The sequence below is a fragment of the Sphaerodactylus townsendi genome, linkage group LG03, assembly GCF_021028975.2.
Source record: "Sphaerodactylus townsendi isolate TG3544 linkage group LG03, MPM_Stown_v2.3, whole genome shotgun sequence".
In the NCBI taxonomy this organism is placed as follows: domain Eukaryota; kingdom Metazoa; phylum Chordata; class Lepidosauria; order Squamata; family Sphaerodactylidae; genus Sphaerodactylus; species Sphaerodactylus townsendi.
The window spans coordinates 29,261,207-29,282,956 of NC_059427.1; the positions used below are offsets into that span (position 1 = coordinate 29,261,207).

At 43.8% G+C, this 21,750-nt stretch overlaps 1 protein-coding gene across 1 annotated transcript; it reads right to left on the bottom strand.

Annotated features, from left to right (window-relative positions):
• Positions 1-156: 156 nt before the first annotated feature.
• Positions 157-20,683, bottom strand: THOC7 (THO complex 7). The gene is made up of 8 exons (XM_048488402.1): positions 20,326-20,683; positions 18,013-18,130; positions 15,468-15,595; positions 12,310-12,396; positions 5,237-5,294; positions 3,499-3,565; positions 2,383-2,452; positions 157-358 (listed from the first exon to the last, which is right to left on the bottom strand). Exons 1-8 carry the CDS (start codon positions 20,342-20,344, stop codon positions 291-293), a joined length of 615 nt encoding a protein of 204 aa, XP_048344359.1. The 5' UTR covers positions 20,345-20,683; the 3' UTR covers positions 157-290.
• Between the last annotated feature and the right edge of the window lie 1,067 nt (positions 20,684-21,750).

The window sequence follows — 21,750 nt, forward strand, 5'->3', positions numbered from 1 at the left end:
GAACATCTGGAGGGCCATAGGTTGGCCACCCCTACTCTAGTGCTTCTACACTGGGTTGAATAGAAGCTTGGACAGCTTCTTATACAATTTAAGCTATGTATTATATAAAAAGGTAACAAACACACTTCAAACATTAAAACAAGTGGACAAAAATTATTTGAAGCATTTTTTTAGTTTATTGTTGGAAAAAGAACATTAAAAAAAATCCACATCCCTAAGTACTCATTCGACTCAAGGGCGGGGGGGGGGGGGGGGGGGTTCCAGGCTTCTGAGTTCAATCCAAAGTCCATCTACTGTTTATCTTCCACCTCCATTGGATTGTCTGAGGACTCTTCAGCTTCTGAAAGCTTTTCATCATCTGAAAACATTGTTTTAGTTATTGAAGACACTCAGGCGATCATGAATTTTCATGTACAGACAATGCTGAAATATTGCTTATTTTATATGAATGGCCTCTTCATGAAAATTACCGCTGATCATTAGGCAAAATCAAAATAGAACACTTTCATTCTGTGTATGACCCAGCTGACTCACACCACTCTAATAGCTTATTTACAATGGCTTAGCTCTTACACTATGTAAGTTTTCCCATTCCTGTAACCCTGGGAGTCAGGGGTCAGTAGGGTTCCAGGAACAACACAGGGAGGTAACAGGAGTGCAAGGGGCGGGGAAGGGAACTGATAAAGATCACACCCTGCCCTGCAGGTAGAAGTGCCTTCTGGCAGCAGAAAACTCACTGAAGATCTAAGCGAATGTTCTTTCCCACATTAGATTTGCAGCAAAGTTTTCAACTGAGGTTAAACCAACAAATGGTATAATTTTGGCACATTTTCCCCCCTTTTGCACATTGACGTTTGGGTTAGTGTACTAAAATCAGCATTTCCAACGGAGGTTGTAAGATGAAAATGAGAAAAAAGGCAACTCATAATGAAGACTGATACATGCTTTAAAATGTTTTAAGGCATTAAAATATTTACCTTGAAGAAATGGTAACCTGTACATTCAAATATGGTGAAGTTCCCCTGCCTCAAACAATGTGCAACAGAGATCAGGCCTACACTGTTTGTGTCTTTCCTGCAATGGGTCTAGGCAGACATTTGCTTTATTTGCAAAAAAAGGGCATGTTTGCTTCCAATTCAGAACAGAAGATAGCAGCAGATATTGCTGTCCTTGAGATTTCTTTACATGTAAAAACTGAAAACTACACTATATAAATATAAGTGATATAGAAGAAGAAGAGTTTGGATTTATATCCCTCTTTTCTCTCCTGTAGGAGACTCAAAGGGGCTTACAATTTCCTTGCCCTTCCCCCCTCACAACAAACTGGGACTGAGAGAGCTCCGAGAAGCTGTGACTAGCCCAAGGTCACCCAGCTGGCGTGTGTGGGAGTGCACAGGCTAATCTGAATTCCCCAGATAAGCCTCCACAGCTCAGGCGGCAGAGCGGGGAATCAAACCTGGTTCCTCCAGATTAGAGTGCAGCTGCTCTTAACCACTACGCCACTGCTGCTCCAAATTCTATCCTTACTGGATATTCTTAAGACTGGGTTTAATCAAAGGCATTTTCAACTTGCACAAGGGCAGATCTCCAGAGTTCTGATTCCCCATATGCCACAGTGCTTGCCATTTCTGAGATTTCCCCCAATCTCCAAGAGACACCGCACTAAGGCGGATTCTGCATGGGCCCCGGGAGCAGGGGGACGCTGGTGTACATGACACCGGCACCAACCTGGGGCCGTTCACACACATGTGTGCGGGCAGCTCCAGAGCTGCCACAGCCTGCGGCAGCACCTCTGAACAATGCGCCCCGCTTTTGTTTTAAAACTTACCTCCTCATCCCTGCATAGCTCTGTCAGGATGAGGGGACACGCCCCCATGGCCCTGGCAACAGCCCAAGGGTCGGAGGGCAGGGTGCCTGTCCCCTCATCCTGATGGAGCTAGGCAGGGACGAGGAGGTAAGTTTTGAAACAAAAGCGGTGCACAGGAAAACAGCGGCATCCACCTGGTGCTGTTTGCTCGGCACTGGGTGGATGCCGCTGTTTTTCAAATAGACTCGCTCGTTTCGTTTTTCAAATAGACTCGCTGTTTTTCAAATAGACTTGCTGTTTTTCAAATAGACTTGCTCGTGAGTCAGGGAAACACCATTTGGAGGGGTAAAGAGTGGTGCCGCCTCAATTTGGAGGTAGCAGCCCTGGGAAGTTCCCCCTCCAAACGGTATTTTTACTGGTCCGACAGTGATTTTGGGCCATGCTGAATCCGTCTAAGAGGAGGAAAGCAGAAAGCCCAGTTCCACAAACAGAACTTTGCTTAGATATTGTGGGAGCTGATGCAACATCCACAAGAGAGAAAAGAAAGGTATGTCTAGGCAGGCAACAGAACTTACTTTCCAGGGTCTGCTGAAGTTCATGGATGGTGCTCAAAAGGACATGAAACTGCTTCCGCCTCAGCTCCAACTGAAACAAAAGACAAAAGAATACTGAAGTATAAGAATGCTTTTTCTTGAACTTCTCTCGCTCTGTTCCGAACCCTTGAATTCTCACATAGCTAATTATGAGTCTTGCGTCACCTTAAAGGGTAACACATTTTTATTCCATCATAAACTTTTCTGGTCTACAGATCATTTCCTGACATGCAATGGACTCTAGACCAATGGTTCCCAACCTGGGGTACACACACTCCCAGGAGTATGCGCCAGAGTGTTTGGGGGTATGTGAAAAAAATTACATAATGGGTTTGCTAATATGGGGGTACAATTTTAGAAAAATGAGTTGCCAAAGGGCATGCAAGTGAAAAAGGTTGAAAACCAATACTCTAGACCAGTGATAGCGAACCTTTTTGAGACGGAGTGCCAAAATTGCAACCCAAACCCCACTTATTTATCGCAAAGTGCCAACACAACAATTTAACCTGAATACTGACGTTTTAGTTTAGAAAAAACTGTTGGCTCCGAGGCATGTGTTACTCGAGGGTAAGCTTGGTGGTAGTCGGTGGTTTTGCTTTGAAGCAACTGTGCAACTCTTCCAATGGGTGAATCATGACCCTAGGAGGGTTTACTCAGAAGCAAGCCCCATTGCCAGCAACTGAGCTTATTCCCAGGTAAAGGATCGTGCTTTAGTTCCTCGCATGAAAATCAGTGGGATTTAACGGCGCTTAACAGGGTTACCTACACTGCTTCCCTAAAACTAGGCCTTAGGTTTAATGCTAATAATCAAGCCCAGTGGCCCAGGCCAGCCTAGATGTGTGTGTGGGGGGGGGGGGGGGGGGGTGGAGGCGACTCTGTTTGCACGTGCCCACAGAGAGGCCTCTGAGTGCCACCTCTGGCACCCATGCCATAGGTTTGCCACCACTGCTCTAGACTATAAAAGTTTGCTTTAGAAAACTGTTAACTCCTTAAAATACCATAACAATCATGTTAATCTGTTTCACCGAAAACAAACACTGGCTTTAAATATATATAAACATCCCGGAACAGAATGAGGGAGGAAAATTATATACTTACTTTATCTTCAACATTTTCTTTGATGTGAGAAAGATGCTGAAGTTCTTTTCCCAGAGCTTCTAACTGCCTGAAAACAAATTAAATTTCCTGTCAGTGAATATACAATATTTTTTATCAGGTACCATTTTAAAAACGATTGGAAGGCAAGGAGAAAATTAATTACTAACATTACAGTATGTTTGAGTGCTACTCACACTGACAGAGATGGAAATGTGACTTGAAAAATAAAGCTACACTGTTGGATGAATAGAGCTGAGGTTTGGAAACGGGGAGGTTGGAGTATTCCATGAGTTTCAACTTCAAGGCTAATTATGATTCAAGACTCTCTGAGTTCAGCATTTATTTATTTATTTATTTAATTTGGTCTGGTCACATTTCCCCTCCTACTCCCTTTGCTTTCTGTCTGAAATTTGCTAGCTGCGTATTATTTGAAGAGGTGTGAAGGCCTGGGAAAAAATCTAGGGGGGAAATTGTTTCCCCTTTCCTGACCATCAGGGCTGTTCAACAGTGGAATTCACTGCCTCGGAGAATGGTGGAGTCTCCTTCTTTGGAGGTTTTTAAACAAAGGCTGGATCAGCATATGTCAGGAGTGCTTTGATTGTGTGTTCCTGCATTGCAGGGGGTTGGACTTGATGGCCCTTGTGGTCTCTTCCAACTCTATGATTCTATGATTCTAAGACTCCTTTAAAATGTACAATTACTCTGATAGAATACCAAGGACCCCAGCCTTACTTGGGGCCTATTTGGGGGTAAGAAGGGAAGTGACACACACACACACACACACAAAACACACACACCACACACACACCCGTCTTGCTGGGATTGGGTAGTGTGGTTGAGCAATGACTGGAGGAGGCCTCCATGCATGCACAGGCTTTTCTAGGCCTTCCCCATCTCCCAAGGGTCCACCAATCAGAGTCATCCTGCTTGTCTGGGGTTGTGGTCCAGGCTGGCAATTAGGCCCTGCCACACGGCCAGAACCCACTGGAAATTTTGGGAAGCACTAAAAAAATCCTCTATGAACAGTTGAAATATTTTACAAGAGAATTTTCAGTGATTCTAAAAATTTCTGTTGTACAATCAGGAAAAAAAGTCCAGGGGGGAGGGGGAGAAACCCTTATAGAGTTTCTCTTCTGAAGGTTTCCCAGACCTTCGCTACAGGCTACAGAAATGAGGAAACTCCAGCAGCATCAGTGTTCTGAAAGCACAATACAGTTCCTGTCCCTTGACCTGGCAGAAAAGAAATAGAAGACCAAAAGTCAATATTAACTGGGCTCCCTCTTTCTCTGTATGATCTTAGATCAAACCTTCTGTAAGTATTTTAAGAGCGTCCTTTGAAATGATCCTGTCTTGTAAGCAATTGTCACTTTGATAGTGACTAATAAAAGAAGAGAAGAAGAGTTTGGATTTATATCCCCCTTTCTCTCCTGCAGGAGACTCAAAGGGACTTACAATCTCCTTGCCCTTCCCCCCTCACAACAAACACCCTGTGAGGTAGGTGGGGCTGAGAGAGCTCCGAGAAGCTGTGACTAGCCCAAGGTCACCCAGCTGGCGTGTGTGGGAGTGTACAGGCTAATCTGAATTCCCCAGATAAGCCTCCACAGCTCAAGTGGCAGAGCAGGGAATCAAACCCGGTTCCTCCAGATTAGATACATGAGCTCTTAACCTCCTACACCACTGCTGCTCCTGTACAATATTATACGATCATGTTTATTATCAGCTGTTAGACCACACTTACTTCAGTGTTTCATGCCTATCTGGATGATGTTGTATTACTTTGGCCAAAGCATCATATTCTGGAAAAAAATATAAATTAGGAAAAATTACAAATTAGGAAAAGAACACACTTCACTCATGCCTTTATTTAGGTTTAAAGCCTACCTAAGACTATATAATTAGAATGCTAGTAGAGTTCAGTCCAGTTGTTTTACATAACCCTGGATTTCATGCCAAAAAAAACCTAACCCGCCTCCCAATCATTCCCTGACTTATTGACACATTTCCTTATTTTAAGTCCAGCTCCCCAAATTCAGACACAAACCTCTGTCCTAGTTCATACCTTTCACCTTTTTAAAAACAGTACTCAGAGCGAGTTTCGGCTGGTCTCAGCGCTTCCTATATCTGCAAAATTACAATTAAGAGTTCCAGATCCCCCTCCCTAACAGGGGAGCTGCGGATCTACTTTAACTTACCTCTAACTCACCAATCTGTAACTAATTACAAGTCTCTGGAACAGCTATTCTCAACCAGGGTTCCGTGGTACCCTGGGGTGCCGTGAGCATGTCCCAAGGGTACCGCAGCAACACTACCGCCCCTCCCCCCTCATTTTTGTGGTGTTTCCCACCGGTGCCAACAAGGACATGGAGCTAGCCCATGGGGCAGGGCCTGCCGCAAGGTCAGCACCCCCCCCCCCCCAGTGCTTCCCTTCACCCTGGGAGGGGAAGGTGGGGTGTGTGGCAAGCAGGAGCAATGGGAGGGGAAGGTGGGGGGCGGCAGCAGGGGTACCATGAGATATGAAGAGTGAGGTCAAGGGTACCCTGACCTCAAAAAGGTTGGGAAACACTGCTCTGGAACAACACAATCTGACCCCAGTCTGCTCCTCAAATTATCCCTCTACCATTCCCAGTTCCTGTCCCTCCTTTCTTTCCTCCCATGCTAGCTGCCACTCTTTCTCCCTCCCAGCCTCTCATGACACTACTTCATCGTCCTCCTCCTCCTTGCTTATTTCTTTCTCCCACCTGCCCAGCTTCCAGATCTCTGCACACCTGGGTCATGGAAGGCAGAGGAAGGCAGGTTTCGAACAGTAGGGCAGTTCTGGGGTTTAGTGTTCCAAATCTCTTCCCACTGCTGTCACCTACTGGTGGAGTGTGTGGTTGGAACGTGTTTTTCCCTCCATCTGCCCCGTCAGCAGGCTGTCAGTGATGCCAAGGAACTTGGAGAAAGCCGCAAGGAAAAGGAAATCTCTGCGGGCTGTGGGCCCTGCTGCTACTTCTTTCTCCCACCTGCACACTTCTCTTTCATGGCACCGGTTAGGGCAGGGGTCTGCAACCTGTGGCTCTCCAGATGTTCATGGACTACAATTGGCCAGGCTGGCAGGGGCTGATGGGAATTGTAGTCCATGAACATCTGGAGAGCCACAGGTTGCAGACCCCTGGGTTAGGGTTCAAGGTACCTCCTCCTCCACAGCTCTGTTCAAGATACAGGCAGTTCTCTTTACTTGCCATTTAGCATCCTAATAAATCACTGCAGATTATTTTTTTTAAACAACTGACAATTCTGAACATCTTTGAGAGGGACTTTCTAAATGAATGTGAATATGTCATAAAGTAATGACAACTTCAAGATTATATAAGCTTGCATCCAAACCACGATTTCCACAGGCACAAGGACTTCTGCTAGAAGAGTGTGTTTCCCCGTGTCCCCTCTCTTGTGGGGGGCTGAAATGTCCCCTCCCCTGCCCGGAGATGGTATCACATTCCTTGAGCAGAAGTCCTTGCACCTCCAGATCTACTGATTAGGGTCCAGCCTACCTATAGAACATCCTCATAAAAAATCACAAACCACACAAAAAGTATCTTATTTGCGAACCAAATGGGTGGGAACCAATTGTACAATTTGAATATTTGAGTTCAGGAATCAAAGAGAAACTTTTATATAAGGTACAGGAAAATTATACTTCGAGTTACGCTTTCAAATTACTGGTTTGCTTTACCTTTGCAGTCAATTGGATAACCAGATTTAATAGCTTTTTTTCTTCCTTGATAAGCTCAATACTATTATTATAGTTATCTTCATGATATATCTCACGAATTTCTTACATAGCCAAACCTTTCTTCTTTAAGGAGTACTGTTTTGAGCATTTAAGTGGGTATAAAAGATATTTAGAATGCTTTTTATCAGGTCCTGTAATTCATTATGCAGTTTTGGGGAAGTTACAGCCATTATAAACAAATGATACCTTTTCACAATAAATTTCAAAAGCAACGAATGGGGGATGGTAGTCATGTTGCTTCAGTGCACATGTTTCTTTTATACGGATTGTGTTTTACTTTAATTTGTCTAACTGCAGTGGAGCCAAACAATTTCCCTTTTTCTTTCTAAGTCCCTCTGGAGAAACTTCACTGAATACATAGTGTAGGACGTTGTTAAATATTTAGAGTGTCTGATTATACATGGTCATTTCCCCCCCTTCATTCAGGGATTCCTTGATGTACTTAAAAATATGTACTTGAATTTTTAGCCTGTTCTGTACCCAAAGCTCCAGCCAAGGTGTTCTGCCCCCCCAAGTGAATCTATTTTGGTGCCCTGTACTTGGCTGGGACAGAATGGGGGAGACACAAGCCAGGTTCAACAGTTCTTACAATGGGTTTATTACTTGAGGGAAACAAGACCCTATCTCCTCCCTTGGGTCTATCTAATCAGAGTACTTGCTTGTCTTGAGCAGGTTTGAAGCAGTAGACTGTGTCTTCTCTTGGTTGCTTTCAAGAAAGTCCACCATGTCTTGATTCCTTTCAGTTCTTTCAGTCTTTGTCACGTTCTAACTGCTGCTAAACTTAACGTGCTCTATGGACCACCATATAATAATATAAGCGTCACGAATATTCTGATCTCCAACTACCCTTAGCACCTCACTCTGACTGACTGGCTAGAACTAAAACAGGGGATTGCTGGGTAAAGAAAGGAAACTGCCTATTGGGAAATGTGAGCTCCCAAAGGCACCTGGTGGGCCACTGCGAGTAGCAGAATGCTGGACTAGATGGACTCTGGTCTGATCCAGCAGGCTAGTTCTTATGTTCTTATGTTCTTAAATGTCTTAAAGGGACAGGGGCTAACTAAAATACTCTCCCTTAGAAGACTTAACAATGAACTAAAACCATGCTAACTATGGGGAAACTAAAGCTTAATGGGGAAATAACAAAAGCCTCTGTGGGGGCATGACACAGAGGGAAGTAATAAGAATCCCATAACGTACATACATTATATATAGTATTTTAAGCGATTTTGTTTGGATTGGTTGACTATCTTGCAGCCTACCTACTTAAAACCAAGGTAAATGTGGCATCAACACCCCACATGAGGCATGACATGGTTAAAATGGTCCGCCCACAGAGGCTCATGAATCCTAGTGGATTCCAGAACGCTTTGATGGATTTTAGGATTCCAAAAATGTGTTCTGTTGAGGCCGCAGTGATAATGTGGAAGGTGAAGCTTCTTGACGCTATCTACAGGGTTGTCCCTTAGCTCTCCTGCTCATAGGACAAAACCCAGCCCACTGGTTTACCACAGAGCTGGGTGATCTGAAAAGTGCTGAGAGACATCTAGAAAGGCACAGTCAGTGAACTCTTACCAAATCTGACAGATTTTGCTGCAGAGCTCATTGTAAGGCCTTTGAAGTGGCAGTGATGACAGCAAAGAAAGTTTATTTCTCTATTACATCATCACTTTATTTCTCAGTTACATCACCAGCTAGTTCACATTCATCCCAATTGTTCAAGGTAGCTAAGCAACGGCTGATGCCTTAAACTGAGTCTCTTATGACCCAGGAACAGACACAATTAGCTGTGATGCCTTTGTCAGGTTTTTTTGCTAAAATGCCGAGAATATGCTCTGATTTGGATGTCAGATATAACATAGGTACACCAGAAGAAATCCCTTATACACCCCCTGGGCTATCCATGGATCTGTATTGTCGAAGGCTTTCACGGCCGGAATCACTTGGGTGCTGTGTGGTTTCCGGGTTCTATGGCCGTGTTCTAGCAGCATTCTCTCCTGACGTTTCACCTGAATCTGTGGCTGGCATCTTCAGAGGATCTATTCATGGATCTATTTATGCATCTATTCATGGATCTACTTATGCATCTATTCATGGATCACTTTAACCCAATTTCCATGATGGATGTCAGCAAGATCATGAGATCTGTGAAGGCCCTACTTGTACCCTGTATCCTTGCTTATCGTGACTAATAAAAAGGACTGCACCAATCAAACCCTTAGCATCTATTATAAATCAGCCCAGAACACCTTTTCATGGCCACTCAATGTGGTGGTTATCCATCTGCTACTTGAAAGGCCATCGGAAACTAGCAGTGATCTGTGTGGATCCTATCCTGCAGGGTGCTACAAGGTCCCATGCTTTTCAATCTCTATGTAAAGCCCTTAAGACAAACTATATGCAGTTTGGGGGTTGGTTGTCATCAATATACTTATGATACTCAGTTGTATATATCCTTATCCAAATCTCCTGGGGATACTGTAGAAAGCTACCTCATCATGCCGATTTTCCTCCACAAAGAAGAGTGATATTTCCCCTGCTACCTCTTCAATCCCTCCCTATGCTCAGCTATAAAACCTGCCATGAGGTTGAATGACCTGGCTTAAATAAGGGTTCTACTTGTGTTGTCTATGCTGCATCTACACTATCTGGGTAAGTGAGCTGTGGCATCCCAGGAATCAACTTGGTTGCTGCGGCAACCAGCAAGACAGTGGAGTCTGTCTGGCTCTGCTGCTGTTCTTGATTCCTGACCACTTTGCTGTTTCAAAGTCTTGCACCTTCCTGTCAGTTAAAAAAAAACCCTGCACTAGAAAACATATAGCAGTACTTGCTTATTTTTCTCTAAAAGGAAAGGACAGCAATTGAGATGTCTGGCAAATTTAGGAAACTGGAATACCTCCAAAACACAATTGAAGATTCCTATCTTTTTCTCAGTCAGAAATGGTATTCCAGAATTAGCATTGTTATCATACCATGTTTGAATGCACAAGTGTCATGTAAATAACTTTGTATTTAGTGAGCATTCAATTTTGCAAATTTGCAACGCAATGGTTAACTACAACCTATTGCTTAAGACTTGCAAATAGAGAGATCTATATCTCCAAGTATTTGTTAACAAAAGTGGTTACTGGGGGTGGGGGCAGGCGGAGGGGGCTTGTTTGGGTCCGGCGTAGTTGCTGGGGAGGGGGGAGGGCTTGACCAGCCCCGGAGCAGCAGCCAAGACGCCGCTGCCCTGGAGGGGGAATGGAATGTCCCCCACTATGTGAGTCCTGCTCCCTTATTGGTGGAGGGTTTGTCGTCCCTCCCTTAGCATTTTATTATTGGTAATGTGTGTTTCTGCGTGTATACACCCACGTAATATAAACATATAAACACAGACATAAAGAGAGGAGGGTTAACAAGAATCATTGAGGGAATACCCAACAAAACAAAAAGATGTGCTGGTGGAAGAAAAGAATAGATGAAGACTAATTAATTTCCCTGGGGAAGGAGTTCCAACGCTTTGGTGCCACAACTGAGAAGGCCCTTTTTCAGGCTGCTACTCATCTAGCCTCAGATAGTGGAGGCACCTGAAGCAGGGCCTATGACGATAATTGGAGTATTGAGTAGGTTCACACTGGACTAGGTGGTCCTTGAGGTATGCTGGCCCTGGGGCTTTAAAGGCCAAAACCAGCGCTCTGAATTGAGCTTACAAACTGAACAAGATTGGAGTTATATGGTCCCTCCTGCAGTCAGTGTTTTGGCCACAGCATTTTATACCAACTTATGTGGACCGTACTGTACTAATCTGATCTAAATGTTGCCCTGAGCTGGATGGTCCAGGCTAATCCAATCTCATCAGATCTCAGAGGTTAAGCAGGGTGGTAGATGAGGAGACCATTAAGGAAGTTCTGTGTTACTGTACAGAAGTAGGCAGTGGCAAATGACCTCTGTTCATCTCTTGCTTGGAAAGCCCTACAGAGTGGCTCTAAGTCAACTGCAACTTGATAGCACTTTCTACCAATCTAGATATTGCCAGCGCATGAACCATGGGGTTGGTCCTTTTCTGCCCAGGAAACGTCACAGCAAACTCACAGGCAGAAGCTGGTGAAAGGCACCCCTGGCCACCACTGCCCTTGTTTATCCAATAAAACACCCAGGTCCAGTCATATCCCCAAGCTGTGAACCTGCAGCTTCAGGGGGATATCCCTGTTGCCATGCCAAACCTTCCCCTCACCACCACCACCACCACCACCACCACCACCACCACCACCAGCAGCAGCAGCAGCAGCAGCAGCAGCAGCAGCAGCAGCAGCAGCAGCAGCAGCAGCAGCAGCAGCAGCAGCAGCAGCAGCAGCAGCAGCAGCAGCAGCAGCAGCAGCAGCAGCACTGCTTTGTTGTTACTAAGCTCCAACTTGTTCCAATGGCTTTTTGGACACAGAAATACTATGTTATTGAGCAGCAGTGTCATACTCAGCTTTCCGGCACAGATCAATGGGATGCTCCAACGATTAACAGTACTTCTAAAGACTCTCCCTCCTTTCTTCTGTCTACTCTTCCTTCCCTGCTAATGATGATACATGAAACAGGAATGTGCTTCAAAGACTTCAGCCACTCCAAATGGGAAATTTAAAAGGCAAAGACATGGTGAAAAGGGGGTGGGCTGTAAAGGATCAGTTTTGTTTCAGGGCAGGGGATGCATTCAGTAGCTGGAAAGGAAGGGCTGATGACTGCAAGATACAAAGATGGGGAAGCCCATAAAACATCTGCTTCAGAGTTAAAAAGTTCAGGAATGCAGTAAAGTAGCTAGACAGAAAGCAGGACTCTGATTACCTTTAATCAAAAATAAGGAGAAGAAGACTTGGCTTTTCCTTGTCTTTCCCCCCAAACCCTTCTTCCAATGGCAATCAACCAACAACAACAGGTAGTAACCAGGGTTGTACGCCAAACTGTGGCTTAAACAAAACTACAGTTTATTGAAACACCTGAATGCAGCTTTGTTGCAGTATAATTGCACATGTATGAAACTAACAGTTATTAACTGCGAAGAGAATCCTTACCTTGGCGATTTTTTCGTATTCTTTTTGCTTGAAGAATCTGCTTCTTGCACTCTGCAATTTTTTCATGTGCTGCAGCTATGCTGTTTTCTTTAAGAGGAAAAACATCAAAAGTATTGTGACGCAACTGAAAACAAGTTCCGGAAGTGATAACATTATATGAAGTATCTAGCTTCCATGTTTAATCTCTAAGAAAACAGTGTTGCACTAACCTGTAACTGTTGTTCGTTGAGTGGTCTTCTGTGCATGCACAGGTCAGCTGCAGAGATGAAACTTCCAAAAGCTTCCAGAAAGCTCAGGTCTGAAGGAGTGCTCCCTGCCCCCCTCCATCTAACACCCAGAGTCAATGACTCTTCCCACCCAAATGAGCACATGATGGAGACCCTCTTTCCTCCCTCTGCCATTGTGGAGAAGTATGAACAGCACACAGATATAGCAGCCCACAGATGGAAAGGAGGGAGGGATGTGTGCCAGCACAGAAGACCACTCGATGAACAACACTGTTTTCAACTTCGTGCTTTCTATGCAGTCCCACATGGGAAAGTAGCAAGCTCGCTGGAAGTGGGTGTGTGGCTGCTCAATGAAATAGGGACTGTAAAAGCGTTCTCCCAGCAGCTGCCTCATTTCTAGAGCCTACGCCTATGGAATAGCGGCAAATGAATGTGGATGGCGATAACCAGGTTGCCCCTCTACATATGGCCTGCAAATGAAGGTGTCTGAGGAAACATGAGCCCTACTCAAATAGACTTTCAGTGGGAGGCTTTTTGTTTCAGTGAAGGATGACTGAATGAGTAGAGTGGACAAGGGTCACAATGTGGACGTAATGGGGGGGACATTTGAGCATTTTCCCTTCACTTATCTTTCTGCTACCATGGAGAGATGACATGCATTGCTCCAACTCTTATTCTGAGGTATTTCTGAGGAGATTCCTTCAACTTTTTGCCGTCTCCACTTCAGTGGTCCCCTGTTAAATGCCAGGGATCCCAGTCATGCCTATAAGAATTCTCAACTAAACATCCGAGGGCACTACCATATTTCCACCACTTCATCTTTTGATAATGAAAAGGCCACCTCTGGCATCAAGAGATTTGGGATGTGTGGTTTTGTCCACGAGAGATCTTCTGTAGTCTCTCAGTGCCAGAGCTCTAGGTTATGATGTTGAGACGAGGAAATATGGTACTTAGGAGAGACAGATGATCAGTGTTGAGGAAAGAGTGACCAATGTTGAGGAGATCATGACCAGTGTATTGGTGTTGAACGAGCCTGTCTCAGGGGGGATAGTGATGCTCAGCACTGAGGTGAAAGTGATTGTCAGCAACATGGAGACAGAGTTGAGAATTGGTGGTTCAGAGAGTGAGGTATGGAATGGTCAGAAGTTGTTTTGCTCTATTGGTGCCATAGTGATGGGCATGGGCACTATGACGAGCAGTGACCCATGAAGATAAGTATAACCCACTTCAGAGAAGCTGATTTGCAGTTTGTCAGGGACTTGCCACCTTGTGCTGTTGAGTGTTTTGACTTTTTCTTGGCCTTTGTAACAGGGGGTTCTGATGAAGCCCTCTGCTCAGAGGCCATGGGGGCTAGAACCAACTTAGGTGCCACTGATGATGTTGATGGGGAGTGGACCTTCCTGAACAGTTTATCCAATTTTTAAGGCACACTCAAGTACTTTTCCCAAAGGGCCACTTTTAATTACAGGTGTGGCAAGTGGCCATATTATGGCCTTCTTCAAGACAAGGATGGCAATCAGTATGATCATTGTTTTAAATCATTTTAGTCCCAGATTGCTGGCATTTTTAAAATAATGCCATAATTTCACTGAAATGGATACACCAAGAAGTTGAAGGAATCTCCTCAGAAATACCTCAGAAGAAGAGCTGGAGCTAGGCACATCCTCTCTCCATGGTAGCAGAAAGATAAATGAGGGGGAAATGCTCCCTTGCCCCTTCATCACATACACATTTGGGTGGAAAGAGTTGTTGACTGGACACAAGACAGAGGGGATGGGGGAGGACTCCTTCGAACCTGAGCTTTCTAGAAACTTTTGGAAGTTATCTCACAATGGCTAGCCATGTGGGACTACACAGAAGCCACAACGATCAATAAACACTGTGTATTTCAACATACAATTCCTGTTAAAATGCTAAGAACACAAACCTACTAAAATTAATATAGATGATACATTTTTATTACATTTTACAAGATCTAGTGTTTTTACTGCTACTGAGGCCTTTAAAGCAATCAAATTTAGATTCTGGGAATCGGAAACACAAAATCTTTATACTGCAGCTTTTAAAAGCTGTTCGCTGTTGGGCTTGGGGATCCTTATTAAATTTGGCCAAATGGCTGATTATCTTCAAAATCCAAATCACTGAAAGGCTTTCCCTGGCCAGATTCAATGCCTTGCCATCTGCTCTTCTCTATGGAATATTCTAAAACATTGCTTATGTAGAAAGACTCTGCCCCAAAACTGTACAGCACACTTTCTTCTACTGCCTGTTCTATGGTGAAATTTGAGTGAAATATATAAACCACATTTTAAGACAGAGGGCTGAGTTTTCTGATAGTTCCAAGATGATATTCCTATTAAATAGCTCCATATTAGAAATGTGCGAGAGCGTAGCTAAATTTCTACAGGAAGCCATTAAGCTCTGTCTTCCAAAGAAAGGGTGCTAATTTTTATTCTGGTGCCTTTTATGATTGTATTAACTCTTTACTTTTTAAACCCTATGCAATATTGTATTGTATTACGTCTTTTATCTATTTTAAATATCTGTATATTTAAAATTTTTGTATATAATACTTTATAGCCTAGATGCCAATAAAGGCCTGGATTGGATTGGATACTAGCAAGGGCTTGGGATGTAGATCCAGGATTAATTCCAAAACAAATCAAGGACTAAAAAGGTTTAATTGGCATCTAATGTGCAGTTTTCAAGTTTTAATCTATAAAATGAGAATCAAGGCAATCTACCTTAAAGGACTGTGGTGAGAAAGGATCAGAGAAAGATTATGACACCCTGCATAATTAACACAAACTGAAATAAAAATGTTTCTATGAGTCACCTCTAAAATCGCACTAAAATAACACTAATATTCTAACATTTTAGAATGCCACTTCTAAAATGCCACTAACATTCAGGAGAAATTCAGTTGTTTACCTATGTCTTTGTAGATTTTTTCATAATTCTCCATTTCTCTGAGGTTCATATCATACACAAGTAAAGTTTTTCCCATTGAAAATTCACATTGTGACAGAGTGCTCAACATGCGTTGGTACTGGGTATAGCTAAAAAAAATCAGACAAATATTTTTTGTATTAATGCATTTTGAAAAGTCTATACTGCAATAATTCTCAGAGGATATAGTCTGGATTGAAATTTGTTGTAAACGGAAGCTTAATATTGTTTCTGTGCCTATTTGCAAAGCAGACTTGCTCTTTCTAGTATTTTCTGTAATTTAATTACAAGCCTTACAAAATGCGATCATTATATGAAACCATTAATTCCAAAGATGATTTCTTACACCCTGTTATCAAAACTATCAAATTATTATTTTGTAACAGTCCAGATTAACAGATCTAATTTAATTACAAGGAGGAAATACCTGTAAAAAGGGAATAGAATCTCCCTTTAATCTTGTATTGGGAAGTGCTGGGAAGGAATGATAATATTAAAGAGACATAAAGCAGCTACCATAAGGAATAGTGCCTTTTAACATGTATTAATAGTTATGATATAGATATATCTTAACTATTAATAAGATACAGATATATATTTAACATCTATTAATAGTTAAGATATAGATATACCTTCACTATTAATAAATGTTAAAAGGCACCATTTCTTATTTGCTTGTATGAAAACTAATTTAAAGGATTAACTTCTCCCTGGGGCCGTGGCCACGCCTCCCGAAGCCCCGCCCGGGCCTCGATGATTATAAAAGCAGCTCTTGGAGGATGGGGGATGGTAGTAGTTTCTGCTCTCCCCAGAGGGGAGGACAGAAAGAACTGCTGGATGGAGCGAGGCAGGGGGGCGGAGTCCTAGGGCACCCTTGGTGATGACATGGGCGGGGCTGAGGGTGCCTGAAGTTGACGAGGCTGCCTTGCCGTCTTCCTGGTCATGTGGGGGGCCGATGTTGCCAGTGTGACCAGATTAGTGGCACCCGAGGACAGAGAGTACCCCTCATCCCTAGGTAAATACTCCACTGCAGCTAATACCCTGGAGGACAGGGGCAGGATTCAAAATGACCTGGACAGATTAGAAAGCTGGGCCAAAATTAACAAAATGAATTTCAACAGAGATAAATGTAAGATTCTACACTTAGGCAGAAAAAATGAAATGCACAAGATATAGGATGGGTGACACCTGGCTTGACAACACTACATGTGGAAGGGATCTCGGAGTCTTAGTAGACCACAAACTGAACATGAGTCAGCAGTGTGATATGGCAGCCAAGAAAGCCAATGCAATTCTGGGATGAATCAATAAGAGTATAGTGTCTAGATCAAGGGAAGTAATTGTACCACTCTACTCTGCATTGGTCAGACCTCACCTAGAGTACTGTGTACAGTTCTAGCCACTGCAATTTTAGAAGGATATTGATAAGCTGGAACGGGTCCTGAGGAGGGCAACCCAAAAAGTAAAAGATTTGGAATCCATGCCCTACGAAGAGAGATTTAGGGAGCTGGAGATATTTAGTCTGGAGAAGAGAAGGCTAAGGGGGGTCATGAAAGCTATGTTTAAATATTTGAAGGGATGACATGTCGAAGAGGGAGAAAGCTTGTTTTCTGATGCCTCAAAGATAAGGACACAGAGTAATGGATTCAAGGTGAAGGAAAAGAGATTCCACCTAAACATTAAGAAGAACTTTTTATCAGGACTGTTCAACAGTGGAATTCACTGCCTCAGAGAGTGGTGAAGTCTCCTTCTTTGGAGGTCTTTAAACAGAAGCTGGATGAACATGTCAGGAATGCTTTGATTGCGTGTTCCTGCATGGTAGGGTGTTGGACTTGATGGCCTTGTGGTCTCTTCCAACTCTATGATTTCTATACTGAAACAGTATTGTGGGGGAGCAACTCAGTCTCTATACTATAAAAAGTAGTGATGTGTGAATAGGAGCTGCATTATGTCATTATCTTTCATATCACAGTCAATATCTAAAGTGCCTACAACCCTTGTAAGGCCACATTCCAATTGGCAATTGCTTAACAAACAGGCCCATTATATGAAGGCAGAATTACATTTCCCTAGGTACAAAACCCAGTGTGTCCAGTGACAGGGTTGTGATATCCTTGCAGTGAAAGTATAGTCTTGATGGAATATATCTGGACCGTGGCAACTCTGCATTAATTGCAATTAAAGAGCATGTAGGCTCTTAAGAGTGTTTTCTCTCATATGTTTCTGATTTTTTTCTAGCGGTACAAATCAATAGATTGTCTTCCCAGGACATACCGCTTGTAGAGTTTATGCCATGGTGATCAGCAGAATCTACAAAACTACAAAATAAAATAAAAGATTTTGGTGCACCATTTCCTGTTCTCAGTCATTAACTGATTACAATGTTTAGCCTGTCTAGATGTTTATTTTCTCAAAATACATCTTTATTCCAATCCTGAATTATAGGTATAAATTTGTTTTCTGGTACTGTAACTGGATACAGTTTCCTTTGACAGACAATAGGTAGCAAAATAGGTAGCAAAAATACCCTTCTTCTTGAGATCCAGAATTACACCACTTGATAAAGCTCTTCACCATCAAATTTATTCGTCTGTCATCACCTGCACCATCTCCATCAATCAAAAGTCTCTTGCGAATAACTTCATCTGAAGTAAGAAAAAATATTTTTAAAAGAGCAATGTAAACATGTTGCTTATTGCAACAGAAAACTATTGAATAAGGCAATCACCCTCCAATCCCAAGCCTTTTTACAGTCCCCATTTCAATGTGTTACTCCAAAGTAAATGTTTGTAAGACAGCATCCAAACCAGCATTTCCTATTCAATATATCAACACGTTATTAACAATATCTACATTACAATGTTTACATCAACACAACAGCTCTGATTTAATTTAGTCATGTGTATGAGGCCTTCGAGGCACATTAAGCTTGAGATTTTTAAAAACCAATTAAACCTAATATTGATTCAAAGACAACTAGGTCTTCTGTGCACGATATATTTAAAGGGCAAAATGAAGGCAAAATGAGGGCAATCAACCTTTACTTACAGAAAAACAAGATTTGAAGCCAGGATAAATGGGGATGTAAGAATCACAATTAAACTATTTATTTATTATGTATTTTTTTATTTCTTCTCTTCCCAATGGGAATCCAAAATGGTATACACCATTCTCTTTTCCATTTTATCCTCATGAGTACCCAAAGGTCATCCTGTGAACTTGTATGGCAGAATGGCTAGTTGAACTCAGGTGTCCCAAATCCTAACCTGCTCTTTAACCACTACACCACACTGGCTCAATGCACACAATGTCACACTATGAGCTTATCATCATTTCACAACTATTTTTAATAGCGGAAGGCAAGTCTCATACCCATAATAAAAGCACCAAACACAAAGGTTGCAATTTCTGAATAATTTGGGTATTGATTACATATGCAGAAGAACATTAATCAGTAAGTCAACCCATAGACCCCCCCACCCCTAAAAAGCCTTATGGGGACAGCGTGTGAGAATGAACAGGAGCCAGGTACAGAAGGGAAACAAAGGAAGAAATCAAGAAACTGTTAAAGATGAGAAATTTTTGGAAATTTGAAGAAAATTGAAATATATGCAATACTTCTATTTTTCTTATTAACCTATACTTTGAGTTGTTTTAACAACTCAAAACGCATCCTTTGTAAGCTGACATTTAAATAAATAAATGCCTTAGTTTTTGAGAAGCAAAATTATGAACAACAGAGAGTGTGTACTACAAATAGCTGCATGCTATACTGTCTTAACATACCTATCTAGTTTTTGCACCTGAGAGTTAGAGGGAATAACATATATTAAAAATAGGTGAAAAAAATCTTCTCTGGGAAACAAAAGAAACGGCACGATTTGAATATTTAAAGTGTGCTTTACAACACTGAAAACAGTGAACTCTTCCATAGCTTATTATATCCATTGCTTATTATATCTTATTATATCCATCACAATATGCTAGTTGTACACAAAATCAGCAATCGTTAAACAATAAATATGCCTTTTAATTCAGAAGCATGACAGACAGACAGACAGACAGACAGACAGACAGACAGACAGAGAACAGGAATAGGGGGAAAATTCTAATCTAAACTATTCGACAATACATTGACAAAGTCCCATTTGGGGCAAGGAAGAAAGGGTTCTGTTGAAATCAAGCACAAGAGGGTATTTATAAAAGAGGTCCATTAGGCTGAGTGAACATAGAGTCCATTTTTCAATCAAAAATGGGACATTTTTTTACTGTTTTGAACTGACAACCCCCACCCCTCCCCCCAGCATCTGAACGTCCCACAAAGGCACTGTAGATCGATCCTTCCGCACGTTTATAGGGAAGTGTCTAGGAAACGTGCCCAAGTCCCCAGTATTTGGCTCTGCACGGGAGCCTCCAAAACTAACCCGGGACGTCGGTCTGAGGATGAGCTACCCTGCGGGGGTTTTGCAGCAAAGATCATTGGGAGTGGAGGAGGAGGAGGGGATGGCATTGAATTGAATGGCACCTTTTCCCGCCTTGACTTAAAGGTCCACGAGAAAAGCAGGACCGGGCGGGGATCAGAAAGCGGACTTCTTTTTTAACATTTCGAGCGAGGGGCGCAGCAAAGAGGGCGGCTGGGACTTGGGGAGAGGCGCCCGGGCGGGGGAAGGCAGAGAACTCCCCCCCAGGCACGCGATGGCGGCGGAAGGGTAGAGGAAGCCGCGCTGCCTGGGTCAAAAGGAGGCGAGGGAGAGTGCAAGCGCGGCCGGCACAGGCGAGGCCTTGCGAGTCCGGGCAGGGAGAAGGCGGCCGAGGGAAAGCCCGAGGGGTCCCCGCTTACCGTCAGTGACGGCGCCCATAGCGATGGGGATGGTGGCGGCGGCGGCGGCGGCTGGAGTCAGCCTGGGCGGCGGCGGCGGCGGCGCGTGAGGTGGGTCCGGCTGAGGCTGCCGCTTCCCACAATGCAGCAGCAGCAACAGCGACGGCGGCGGCCGGGTAAGCGGCGGCCATGGAGGGGGAGGAGGCGGCGTCTGGGGCCTGATCCGCGCCCAGGCGGGGGGCAAGGAGCGCGGGGGGGCGGGAGGCGAGCTAAGGGGGGCGGGCTGGGCGGCCGAGGACGAGCGGCAGCAGCGCCAAGCGTGCCCCCGCCCCGTGGGCCCCCGGCCTCCTCCAGTCCTTCCTCCCCAGGTGAGGGCAAGCAGGAGAGGGGGCTGCCCAGGTTGCGCTCAGTCCCCGTCTGCCATGATCATGATATGGGGGTGGGTGGGAGGAGGTGGGTCCCTTGCGTGGCTTGGCCCTGTAACCTTTGCTGACCTTTTGCACTGTGGCTATGGTGCAGCCACCTTGGCCATTGCGACCTGCGTTGGTGCAAGCAGGTCAAAGGTCAGCTTGGCTTGTCACCCACCGGTCAGGACTATTACTCCACTGCTTGTTGCCTCTGCTACTTTTTAGCTGTGGTTATTGCAGCCTTTCTCGCCGGTGTGCATGCATGTGTTTATTTGTTTATATATTTATTGCCAAAAAAATTTTTATCCCACCTTTCTCCCCATGTTGGGGTCCTCATTGCCATTGGTGTCTAATTGTTTCCTTTGTAGTCTGTCGTCACAATACTACTTGACAGCTAATTACCTGACTTCTCTAGTGGTCACCAGCGTCATCTTGGCTTGCTTTGCCACCAGATCCAGCCTCTGGCCCTCCTTTACCACCACCATGTGCACTATAGTGACATCATCAACAGCCTCATTTGTACTAGTCTTCCATAGCCAAAACATTTTTCTTCTACAGTGTCATTACCGCATTACGACTATTGCCTTGTTTGTCTCACCTTCCCTGTTGATGCCATTACTTTCATGCTTCCGTGACATTCCATCACTGTCTTGGTTGCACTATCCCAATGAATTTTGCCTTGTTATTGCCATCTTTTTTTCCTGCTACCACGCCAACCTAAGCTTTCCACTAATACCATACCTTTGTGTCCCCAATTTGTCTGCAGTATTACAATTTTCCTTATGGCTCTGTTAAAATAGTTAGTTTCATTTTGGGTTTGACTTGCACGTTCCCTACAGTTCTGGTAATGTAGTTCTTCCATACCCCCTTGTTACCTTTTGTTATGAGCGTGTGTAAAATGCCATTAAGTCATAACTGACTTGTGGTGACCTGTGGAGTTTTCAGGGCAAGAGATTAACAGAAATGGTAGTCACTGCTTGCATCTGTGTGACTTCATTGATGGTCTCCCATCCAAGTACTAACCAGGGGTGACCTTACT